Genomic DNA, 12,984 nt, shown 5'->3' with positions numbered 1-12,984 from the left:
CAGGTGTTGAAGGTCATCCTGGGCTACATAGTTTGAGGCCAGCCTAGGTAAAAAAAAAAAAATCCTCATTATCTCACTGCAAAATAAGCAGCGGGAAGAAGCAGCCTAGAACAATTTTGAATTCCAAAAGGTATGCTGCATCAAAGATTGAGGCAAAGGAGCAAGCAATGTGTGCATGTTTTGTGCCTGAGAACACAAGAGCCAGGCAGCAGGATACCAAGAGCTGATGAATTGCCAGGAAGATTCAGGGAGGCAGGCCGAGACGCTCGGCAGCAAGGGCATCACAACAAATTGCCACTGCCTTCATGTGCGGGCGCTGCGGAACTCACCCTGACAATTTAATTTAGCAGACTGGGCAAGAGACAGGTGCCCTGGGCTGGTGCCACCTCTGTCTGAACACTGGGAACTTTGCTTTCCTGTCCTTTTGACTTCTTGTGTTTGCCAACTCCTAAACTTTTTCTGCTTCCACTTTAAATGTATTGCTATTGAAAGTCATTGCCAGTTTATTAAAATGTAAGTGCCTCATCAGACCATACATTTCTTAGATGAAGCATAAGAGAGTCCCCTGAATTTATTTATTTCTCTTTCTTTCCCTGGCAAGGTGGGGTGATTCACATCTGTTGCTGGAGCCATAAGTAATCACAGCAGATTAGCTTTGTTCCTCAGAAACAGCGCTTTCTTAGAAACAGGAAGAAGGCCTCCCTTTAAACTGTAAGGCCTTCATTCCTTGCCCTTCCTATTTGTTTATGCCCGGCCTTCCTGGGCAGCTACATACCCTCTATGTGAATGAGGATACATTGCCCTTCTATTGCCCTTCTGGAGCTTGCTTGATTTTTTTCATATTCCTAGCTGTGATTGGTATTACTCTTTTTTCTTGAATATTTTACTACAAGTTTTGTTTCTTTTAACTTTGGAGACCTGGTCTCTCTATGTAGCTCAGAATGGCCTTGAACTCACTATACAACCCAGGCTAGCCTCAAACTTGAAACAGTCCTCCTGCCTCCCAAGTAGTTAGGGTTACAACCATGATACACCACAGTGAGCTTTACCCCCAAGTTATTTTTCTTTTTCCATTTCTGCTTTTCCTCTCCTCTCCATCCTACAAAAAAGAGGTGGCAAAGATGAAGCAAATGGATTATAGAAAAACATGTTTCCAGGTGTAGGGAGCAGATTCAGCCACCGCTTATCCTGTTTTTCATGTGGGAGAGGGAGAAAAAACTCCTATGGGAAGGGACATGCTTGCCCTCACTTTTGCCCTTCCACATGGTCTGCCTGCAGACGGACTCCTCCTTAAGGCTAGGTGTTACAGCAGAGGATGCTGAAGGGTGGGGATTGGCTGGGAGGAGATGACATTTCTCAGGTGAGTGGCTGTCAGATGTGTCATTTTCTTTCATAGGCTTGTCAGAGTTACTGTTGAGGAAAGGAAGAGGATTGTCTTCTATAAGACGTTGCCACTTGTGTTTTAACATACTGTTGCATTTTCAAAAAGGAAGAAGGACAACAATCATTTGTCTTTTCATGATCTGTTTTCTTCCAGGAGCTCCTCCTTCCTTTTCCCTTTCTCCCTGGGAGTATCAGTTTAGCAGCTCACATGTTTTCCTCATCTCTGTAGTTCTGTGTGGCTCCTCAGTTCTACTGACGTGGCTTTGAAGTCATTGGGTACAGGATAAGTTCTGAGACTCCTGCTGGTGGGAGACCCCACTCTATTGTTCATGCTGGAAGTTCATATTCTTACTTCAGCAGTTTGCTCAAGGCTCTAGATTCAATGGAGATCATCTGGTCCTTGGCCTTGACCAAAGACATGAGTGGTGAATATTCTCTTGGATACTGGGAGATAGAGGTGCTGGGTATGGGCCTGGGTCCCTGGTTAACATTCACTCTGCCTTTGCCCCAGAAGTTGAGGCTCTTTCTTTTTAAACTAAACAGATTATGTGAAATTTCATTATGGGCTCAAGTAAGGTAAGCAAGCCCACCTGTTTCATATTCATGTTGTTATAGACAGTTGCATGTTGCTGGGATGATATAGATGCAGGGGGAAAGTTCCATCAAATGGCGAAAGAAGCTGCTTCCATACATCCAAGCAGAGAGAAACAGCCTAATGAAATCTAGAAGCAATAAGCATGAACAGGCAGCAAGCAGCAGGGACCCCACCAGAGCTGTGGGGGGGAGGGGGAAGGGAGGCAATATAACACACAATATACTCTTCTACCAAAAAGTTAAGGTGTGTGAGGAACTACTAACCCAGGTGAGGCCCTGGAAGTGAAGCAAGAGGGAGCTAGAAGCTTCCAGCACTCACAAAAGAGTTCAGCTCCAGCCAAAGGCATCTGGGAAGTGCTTCTACTTGCCCGGCCCTGCCTTATCCAGCAATGGCAGGGCTACTGGGAAAGGATTCTCCCATTCACACCTGACTTGCAAAGCAAAAACAGGAGGACAGAAGCAGAGGATGACTGTGACCTAACAGCAGCCTCCTGGGGGTCCCCTGGTGCTGATCTCACTTTGAAGTCCAGGTAGTGAGTAGTACTGGGTGATTAGTGCTCAAATGGCCCTAGACACCAGGAAGAAACAAGACCCATCAATAAAACAAGAACTGTCTAGCACAAAATGATCTCTATTATATCTACCAGGGTCCAGGAGACATAGGACGTTGTGATTTAAACACAAGTGCTGTTTTCACTGACAGCCTGCTCCAGGGAGATGGCAGTAGACACTGAGGAGACTCAAAACTCTTCAAAGCAGAAATTCTGAGGATACAGAGAACTTAACACTAAAGGAGACTTATAACATGTCCACCAAGGTTAAGAGAACATTGTAGAAGAGGGGCAGAAAGATTGCAAGAACCACAGAGTAGGAAGGAGTATCATGAGACATTGTCCCCATCACCCTATTCTCCCCCCTCATGCACCCAGTGATTGGTGCATTCATGACCCCACAGTGAATACCAGTAAGTCCACTGAGGACTGTCAGGCTTTGCAAACACGTGCCTTTAACTGTGGAGCCATCTCTTCAGCCCCCTGCAACTCACTGTGTAGCCCAGGCTGGCATTGAACTCACACGATCCTCCTACCACCTGGGATTAAAGGCATGGGCCACCATGCCTAGCTAAATATGGACCAGTTTTACTCATCAAAATTTGAGGTGTTTTTGGAAAAGCAAAAATTTTTACTTTGATATGTCCTTCATTTTTCAGCCTTTCTGAGATTAAGATGGAAGATATTTTGTCTGTTCTGACAAGGGATGATTGTTTTAAAAAGACACAAAGTGAAAACCAGGTGAGTTCTGTTGTTTTTACCATGCTTGTGCTAGCAGACATGACTTCTTGATCTGGGTCAGTAGAACTTGTGTGCAGACTCCCTTTTGCCAAGCAGAATGTGAATGGTAAAGACATGAACATTAGATGAGGCTAGATTCTGAGTGTGGTTTGCTTTGCTGGGTTCATCCATTTAATGGGCTCCAGTCCATGCTGGAAGTTGGCCAGGCAGCAGCAGCCTTTGCAGAAAGGTCTAGGGCAGAGTGAATCTGGAGCCATTGTTACCCTGTGGCCCCTCTCCAGATCACCAGTAAAGGACCACTGACTAGTCCCATCTATCCATGGCAGCATGGAAGACATAACTATGTATCTTCTTTTAGACACACTTATTTGGTATTTTTTCTTTTTTTGGTTTTTTGAGGTAGGGTCTCACTCTAGTACAGGCTGGCCTCAAACTTTCAGCAATCCTCCTACCTCTGCCTCCCTCCCAAGTGCTGGGATTAAAGGCACACGTATGCCAACCACCATACCCAGCTTGGTCGTTTTTATTTTTTAATGTGAATGCACTATCTACATAGGAAGAGTAAAGTTGAGATCATTAAGAAAAATTGCTATGATCCCTGCAGTTCCATATGGGGATTGAGGGCAGTCCTAAACACCTGGCTGTTGCTGCTTTTCCAGCCTCACTTCTTAAACCTTCTATTAGTGCATCATGCGCATGCCTGCGAAACTGCTGATGACTTGAGCATTTTACACTTGTTTATGCCTGAGAAGAGAAATTCAGAATTAAACCAGTTAGATTAAACTGATGGATTTCCTTTTGGTTTTGGTTTTTAAAGGCAGGGTCTCACTCTAGCCCAGGCTAACTTGAACTCACTATATAGCTTAGGCTGCCCTTGTACTCATATTAATCCACTTGCCTCAACTTCTTGGAGTGCTAAGATTATACACATGAGCCCCCATACCAGGCAAGGAATTTTCTTTATGTGTTAGAATGTGTCTTTCTTTGGACCAATATTGTCCCTGAGACAGGGATTAGATTTACCTGACCCTGATTTAAGTTCTGTTTTTCCAGGGAACATCTAAGGAAATTTCTCTCAGGAAAGAGAAGAGACAGTCAAGTGTGCATTCAGGTGGGACTTGTGCCTGTGCTTAAAGTGTTTATAGGCACAGCCCATTTAATCCTATTAGCAACCCCATAAGGTAGATAGATGATGCCCCATCTTGTAGATAAGGGGACTTACACCGAGGTGGAAGAATTTGACATGGCATGCTCATAGTCATTGATCTGGGTTCAACATAATGTGATCCAACTTCCAAGGTTCATGTATGTAACTGTACGCCCATATTCCTCCATTGGTATTAGTTAACTACACCAGCAGAAACACTTTTTAAAAAAATTTTGTGAGGTAGACTCTCACCGTGTAGCTCAGGCTGGCTTTGAAAACAAAGTCCTCCTGCCAGTGCCTCTCCAGTTCTGATTCCAGGTGTGAACCATCACACTTTACTTTTTATAATGGCATGGAAGATTGGGCCCAAGGCCTGGCACATACTACACTTTATCATCAAGGATTTTTTTTTCATTTGGTATTATTAGTGAAGTTTGATTAATAAATGGTACTATAGCAAAGCTCCTTGTGACCCTAAAAGGCTGTTGATAAATTAAGACTTCAGTTTATCAATGTATTTTAAGTGATTCTTAATAGAAGATATCCTAGCCTTACTGTACTTTAGATTACCCTTGTCAGTGAGTTTATTATAAAGGAATTGACTGGTTGTCACATAGATGTTCTTTGAAAGTCTTGGCACAGTTCTGTTCTGGAATTATTGCAAATTCTAGATCAGGTCTTTTGTGGAATGTGGCGGGAGGGGGGAACATTTCCATGGATACTTCACTGTGGCTCAGGTAGTTCCAGAGTATTACCATGGAGGTTAATAGCTATGGAGGAGGTAGTCTTACAGTTGGGTCAAATTTCTGTCTTGTCCCCACTGGGAAACTTTGGGCAAGTCCTGAGCTTTCCTGGGTCTCAGTTTCTTTACATATAAAATTGAAATGCTGTAGTATGTTCTTTTTTTTAAGTGTAATTTATTTTTATTTATTTATTTATTTGAGAGAAACAGACAGAAAGAGGCAGATAGAGAGAGAGAGAGAATGGGCGCGCCTGGGCTTCCAGCCACTGCAGACGAACTCCAGACACGTGCGCCCCCTTGTGCATCTGGCTAATGTGGTTCCTGGTGAATCGAGCCTTGAACCGGGGTCCTTAGGCTTCACAGGCAGGTGCTTAACCGCTAAGCCATCTCTCTAGCCCTGTAGTATGTTCTTAAAGAGGAAGTAGTGAGCATGAGAAATAGTCCTAAGTTTCCAAATAAGATACATGATTCCACAGAGTCTGCAATTAGAGCTGCCCCTGTAGTCACCTAACTCAGTAGCAGATGTGGACTCAAAGCTCAGAGTCACCTGAGCTCTAGCACCTTGTCCTGCTATGTCTTACTTTGTGGACCATTAGCATGCCTGCCCTCCAGAAGTAGGAGCCAGCAGGAAATTGCAGTGAGATAGTGAAAATTGGATCAAACTTCTGTGTAGTTCTATATGCTGTTTCTGGGACCAGCTTTGGTTTCAGTCTTTATCCCTGAACACAGACTTTTCTCCTCAGGGAAGTGATCTTTGTGTCAGTTTGTACAGCCCCTCCTGAATGACACATCCCCAAGGAAGGAACAGAGCAGCTGTATTTTCCTTCTGCCTTTTCAGTAACCAACCATGATTTTTTTTTTTTTTTAACATCTGCCCTTCTGTGGCCTTGCAGCATTAATTCTTATCCTTAAGCCTTTTCCCTGGCTGGAGGCCAGCGTCAAAGACATCCTGAGCCCCAGCAGCCACTGTAGAGTCCTGGGCAAGAGTGTGTCCTTGAGTCCTTGCTTCCCAGCTCGTTCCTCTGTGGCTTTGGGCAGGTGTTCTTTTGGCCTTTGTCTTTCTATCTGTAAAATGAGGGGTATGGTAGTGACTATCTTCAAGGGTTGCCTGAGAGTTTAATGAAATGAGGCAAATAGAGCTCCACATGCTTCTAGGCTATGTAAGTTCTGAGACTGTCTTACTGCCTTACCCCTGCCTCCTACCTTTTTGATAGAAATGACTTGAATGCTTTTATCATTTTGCAATTTGGAGATGTTTATTTTTTTTAAAAAAGAGAAATGTTGGGCAAAATTGGGTTTTTACTGGTTAAGTTGGAAAACTAAATTAGTCAAATTGGGTGCCCGGTGTCTGTTTGATCAAGACCTGGCTTGTAGAACAAGGTTTAACTTTAATATAGAGAAAGAGGAGAGCTGATCTAAATTGACTGTACTAGTACTTACAGAGCTGTGTGGCCAAGAGTGTTTCATGTGTGCTGTCCATGTCACTGGGGAGGAATGAAATTGATGCTGGGTACAACTGCTCCTCCTGTTTTGCACGAGTAGTGCAGTGTGTCCCTGTCACGCTGCTCAGTCTGAGCAGTGCCACAGCAGGTACACCAGTGCCAGGCATACAAATACAGACTCACTAGACTGGCCTTCCTTCCTAGATGCAGCCCACACCTCATTATAATGCCCTTCTCTTCACTAGCTCAACTGAAGTCCATGGTAAATGTCCCTTTGGCACGTGCATTTTGGGGCTTCTGTGAACAGAAAGAAAGCGAGTGAAGCATCTGTAAAATGTATATTTCATATTTAGGTGTATAAAATATATATATAGCTCGTCTGGGTGTATGTGTTCACCCACCTACAAAGAGAATAAATTTGATCTTTCAACTTGACTAGAAGGCACAAAGAAAGTTCTGGGGACCATGGAGTAAAGTTCAGCTAGGTAGGAGAATGATTAAAACACAAAATCCTTTCATTTAGGTAAATAAACCTTGGAAATTGGTGATACCAGCTTGCATACCTACACATGCACACTCATTCCCACCACTATCATTACCTAAAACTTTGCATCCAATGTAAAAAAACCTTGCTATCTCAGGTGCAGTTCTTGCTATTAGGGAGGTATGAAGTTTTCATTGTTGGGTGTACATACACCTAGCATGTTTTTCCTACAAGTTGTTTGTGTCCTGTGAGCTCTGTCTGTGAACTTCTCCAAACAAAGAAGCTGGCACTGGGGGAATGTTAAATCAGATCAGAGCCCCTGGCTCTCCTTTCTGATGGTCTTCTGTCTCTAGTAGGCATTGCAGACAGAGGCACACTAATAGCAAAGAGGGGTTGGAAGTGTGTTTCTCTAAACTACCTGTAGTCTGCCAGCTACAGGCTAGCTTCATTAACAGTAACCAGCCTGTGTCTTTGAGGGTGAAGAGCAGTTCTACCAGCTCATGTGCCTCAGGGCTCTGACCAGCTCTCATTATGGAGCGTTTACCTGTCTGGGGCTGAGGTGGCACTGCCGAACTCTGCCCTCTCTGTCGTCGGTTTAAATTTAGACTGTCCTTCCCAGCAGACAACCGAAAAATTCTCATTGATTCTCAGGGGGCAACCTTAAAGTATTTCTGGAATTGAGGGTAAGACATGCTTTTTCCTAAGTGTATTATGTTTTCTGTCATTAACTTTTTCTTAAATTTTACTAAAACTGACCTTATCGTTTTAGACATAGGAAAGTGGCTTTGCTATTTTTTACATATCTCACTTGTATATACGTGTGTGTGTGTGTATAATTTTTTTTTTTTTTGGGTTGGGAAGAAAAGATGCCTCATTTTGAAACCTAAAGGGGGGAATAAGAAAAGCCCTTTGTAATATATTGCCATATTATCACTAAATCCCCTGACAGTTGTGACACAGAAGCAAGTCACCTGTCACTTAAGCTTGAGGTCTCTTTAATTTTCTCCTGGAATTCGCACCAGGCTGTCTTTAATTTGAGGCCTTTATTGGAATTCTGAACCCTCTCTGCCTCCCTGGCTCTCAGATCTATTCTGAGAGCTGTTACAGAGTGTATACAATAACCAACAGAGGGATTCGGAGAGGGCTGCAGCTCTGTTTATTTAACACTCTAGAGGGATTTTTGTGCTTATTCGGTCCTGGCTGCCCGGCTTTCAATATCGCTTTGACAACCATTCTGCCCTTCTCATTAATTTTAAACAGTTAAAACACAGGAAAAAGAGGAAAAAGTTTTCATTATTAAAGTGCTTTACTTTTTAATAACAGAGGATTCTGTCCGCCAGGGGAAAGGGCATCCTCACTAATTTCACATTCATATTAAAAAAAAAAAAAAAAAAACCAGGCAGGGTGACAGTTGTGCTGCTTAGGTGGCTTAACGAAAGGAGGACAGCAGAAAAGTTTGCATTTCACATCAGTTACTAGAGCTTAAAAAAAAACAAAAACCCTTGTTAACGATAATAGCAAATGTCCACTTTGGTAACACAACTCCTTAGTGACGTTTCTCCTGACATTTTAGCTGCTAGACCTGTTAGGGGGACCATGTACTATGAAATCTACTCGTCTGTCATCAGCCAAACAGGTAGCACGATGCATTTGGCTACACTAGAAACATGTTCAGGTTGTTAAGTCTCTATTAATGCAGAGATGGGTGTCGGTCTGAAAAGCAAGGTCCTTTCTTCCCCTTTGTTCTTCCTCTTCCAGACTTAAAAGTGAAGGGAAGATTTGGGGTGTAGGTCAAGCCAAACCCCAGTACTCACACTCTGTCTTCTGAAGGTGACAGGAGGCCTGGGTCATACACCAGTTTTCCCTGGTGGCTCTCATTGGGCCGGGAGGTTGGAGACGGAGTAGCCCCCCTCAAAGGACCAGCTGCATTTGGCTGCCCTTCCTTACTGGCCTGTGAAATCTGTTCTCATTCAGTAGAACACAATTTGAGACACAGGAAATAAATTTCACTATTTTTAGGGAAATGTTTTCTTTGGACAATTAAAAGATAATATATCTTATTAACAGTTTCCAGTGGATATACTGTGTTCCTTGTTGCAGAGACCCAGGCAGCCTTTGACTGTGGCTTGCTAGAAAGCTTACTTAATAGGTTCCTCAGAACCCAGCTTGGTGGCTACAAACCTGCAACATTGACAGCCAGTCTCTAGGAAGCTCTCAATCTGGGGATAGGAATAACTTCATAATGCTAGATTTTTTTTCCTGTTCCAAAAATATTTATTGAATGAGTGAATGAAAAAGATGACATATTGAGGCTGGAGAGATTGCTCAGTGGTTAAGGCGCTTGCCTGCAAAGCCTAACGACTGGGTCCAAGCTAGAAGCACTAAGTGGCACATGTGTCTAGATTTGGTCTGCAGTGGCTAGAGGTCCTGGCATGCCCAATCTTTCTCTCTCTCTTCTTTGTCTTTCTTTCTGTTTACAAATGAAAAATAAATAAGATGACATATAAGTGTGAAACTCAATAGGCCCTCCATACCCATCCTGTCCCTGGACCTTTCCTTGATTTACAACTTAAAAATTTCGGCCGGTCGTGGTAGCACACACCTTTAATTCCAACATTTGGAAGGCAGAGGAAGGAGGGATGACCATGAGTTCAAGGCCAGCCTGAGACTACATAGTGAATTCTAGCTCAGCCTGAGCTACCTACCTCTAAAAAAAAATATATATATATATATACATACATACATACATATATATATACATATATATATATATACACACACACACACACACACATATGTGGTGGGGGACACCACACCAGAAACATGTGCCACTTTGCATCTGGTTTAATTTGGGTGCTGGGGAATTGAACCTAGGTCAACAGGCTTTGCAAACAAACACCATTTACTGCTGAGTCATCTCTGCAACCCTGTTGGAGACAGGGTCTCATGTAGGTGGGGTTGCCCTAGAACTTGATAAGTAGCTCTGGCTGGTCTTGAACACCTGTGTAATGTTGGATTTTTAAGGAAAATTTTTTTATTTTCCACTGATAAATGGGATAGAAAGGAGAAAATTTATAGAAGAGACAAGATTTATTTGAAAACAACCTGTGTTCAGTGTTTTAAATTGAACACAGGTCGTTTTCAAATAAATCTTGTCTCCAAAGATCTTTCAGTTCGAACATGAGTGATAAGAGGTCATGAAAAAAGTAAGTGAATAAATAGAGACCCGGCCTGCTCCCTCACAAAGCCAGCCTCATCTTTGCTTGACTTTAACATCTTTATAGCTCCCTTCTTTCCCTAGTAATATTGAAAGGATTACCCTCGTTGGCCCCTGGGTGGTTACTTTGTGATTTTACTGTTATTAAATCTATTATAAACTGCTTCATTATTCCTGACTTCAACTCTGTCTCTCCTTTAATCCTTCTGTCACCCTTCCAGCAATCCCATGATGTTGGCCCCCAGGAAATCCGCGAGCGAGCCACAGTCTTGCAGACAGTATTTGAAGATTATGTGCACTCTAGTGAGAGGACAGTCTCCTGGGCAAAAAAAGGTCAGTGGATTTTTCAGGTGACTTGGGCCAGGATAGCCCTGCAGGGCACTGACCCCACCCTCACTATATACCCCTTCCCCCATGGTTGAGAGAGCAGACAGGGGTCTCAATGCACTAGCCAAAACCTTCAGCCTGCCATAATTGTTCAGGGTTTGGAAGTGATCTAGGAAGGCTTTAAAGTGATATTACATGTTAATTTCACCCTTCCCCATCCTTTGCACCAATTGAGGCTTTATCCTGGCTTATATCAGGACTAGATCTTTGACCCAATAGCTTGGGTCTTGGGAATCTGTTTTTCTCAGCTTTTGAGCACCAATAGAAGAGAAATGACATTTGGACAGAAGTAGTTGTAGAGATGGAAATTAGAGATGACAGTAAGAGCTGAAAGCATTGCATTAGCCTATGCAGCTTCTATTTGATATACAAAAACAAAAAAGAACGAGAATGCTGAGGAAGGGCCATAGACCATGAATCCAAGTCCTAGGAAATTTATAAAAAGGCATTCCAGATCCTTTGTAGAATCAGTTGGCCCCTGGGATCTAGGCCTTCAGGATGGAATTGGCAGTTCATCTTGACCTGAGGGAGTGGTTGTGATCTCTGTCCTAGTGCTTCTTCCCATGACCGGTGACTGACTTGTCCTAATGAGACTTCCTCCAGGTTGGGGAATGCGCAGTTCTTTCTATTAATTACCTGCTATTTTTGAGAAAAAGGCTGGCTTAATAGAATAGGAACATGGTAGCATCCTTTCATTTAGGAATAAGTTGTTTTGTTTTATTTGCTTTCTATGTATCCTAAGCTGGATTTAAACGTAAACTTGAAGGGACACAGCTGGGGAGATTGCTCAGTAGTTAAAGGCACTTTTCTTGCAAAGCCTGCAGGTCTAGGTTCAGTTCTCCAGTACCTACATAAAGCTAGGTGTACAATGTGGCACATGAATCTGGAGTTTGTTTGAAGCAGCAAGAGGCCCTGGTGCACCCATTCTCTCTCTCACTCTCTTAAATAGCTTAAAATATTTTTTAAAAATAAACTTGGTGTCCTCCTTCCTGAGCCTCCCAGTGCTAGTAATATAGACATGCATCTCTACACCTGGCTAGAAGTACCATTTACTTATGTTTATGTTATGTGGTGGTTTGGTTAGTGGGTTTTTTGTTTTTTGTTTTTTTTGTGTTTGGTTTTTCAAGGTAGAGTCAAGCCACCATATTCAGCTCTCATTTATTCATTAGTGTTTGTTAATGTGGTAGGCACTGTCCTGGGTGCTTCAGATACATGAGGAATCAGAACAGAAGGCATCCTTACTTTTATGAAGCTGATATTAGTGGGCACAGGAGCAGCTGTAAGCATGATCACTTTAGTAAATGGAGTTTTTGTTGTTTTGAGGTAGTTAGGGTCTTACTCAAGCCCAGGCTAACCTAGAATTGACTATGTAGTCTCAGACTGCCTTCAAACTGACATCAGTCCTCCTATCTCACCTATCTGAATTAAAGCTGGAATTAAAGGTGTGTGCCACCACACCCAGCAGTAGATGAAGTTTTTAAAAGGTGGTAAGAGCTATGGGGGAATACAACAGGGTAAAGAAGACAAAAGCTTGAGGGAACAGAGTGCATGTTAAGCAGGTCAGAGTAGGCACCACTGTGAAGGTGATACTTGAGCACAAACCCAAAGTAGGACAAGCCTGTGTTTTCTGATGGAAAGAAGGTCGTATGGACGGAGGAGGGCAGATTGAGGCAGAATCAGGTAGGGCTTGGAGGCTACTCTGCAGTCTCTGGGTTTCCTTGACTGAAATGAGCTGTTGGAGGGCTTTTGAGCTGATGCATGCGATAAGCAGTAGGTTTAGAAAGACCACCTGGCTGCTGTGTGAGATAGAGAGCATGGTGGAAGGGGAGATACCGGCTATCAAGAGAATGGTCATCAGGAAATAAGCAATAAAAACAAAATAGCAGGACTGGTGATGTTGCTCAATGGTGGAACACTTGCCTAGCATGTAGAAGGCCCTGGGTTCTATCCCCAGCACTAAAGGAAGTCAGAAAAACAACAGGATAGCATATATGTTCAAGGAGCCCTTACATTCCTTTTGTACAGGATAAAGCAGTATTTGGTTGTCATGAAATTTAAATCAGAACTGTCCAAAGTAAAAGATGAAATCCCAGTAATTGCCAGTCTTATATAATTGCTATATATCGTTCTAGTCTTTTCTCTTATTTATCCTGTCTTGACATTTCCTAAAATTGAATTCAACAATTTCCAAGGGCTTTCCCAAGAACCTACCTCTAGAGAAGTGCTAGAATATTTTAAGAGGGCTAGAATATTTGTCCCAGTGTGGTTTTTGACCTTTGATGAAAGTTGAGCAAAC

General features: G+C 42.9%; 1 protein-coding gene across 1 annotated transcript in view; it reads left to right on the top strand.

Moving 5' to 3' along the window:
- Ddx31 (DEAD-box helicase 31) overlaps positions 1 to 12,984 on the top strand; it is an 81,622-nt gene that overhangs the window by 46,599 nt on the left and 22,039 nt on the right. The window contains exons 17-18 of the mRNA XM_004653833.2: positions 3,188 to 3,269; positions 10,523 to 10,634. Of these exons, the coding sequence (XP_004653890.1) occupies positions 3,188 to 3,269; positions 10,523 to 10,634 (194 nt within the window). The remainder of the gene's footprint in view (positions 1 to 3,187; positions 3,270 to 10,522; positions 10,635 to 12,984) is intronic.

The sequence above is a fragment of the Jaculus jaculus genome, chromosome 1 (assembly GCF_020740685.1).
Source record: "Jaculus jaculus isolate mJacJac1 chromosome 1, mJacJac1.mat.Y.cur, whole genome shotgun sequence".
Lineage (NCBI taxonomy): Eukaryota > Metazoa > Chordata > Mammalia > Rodentia > Dipodidae > Jaculus > Jaculus jaculus.
This window is presented reverse-complemented; position numbering and strand designations above follow the sequence as displayed.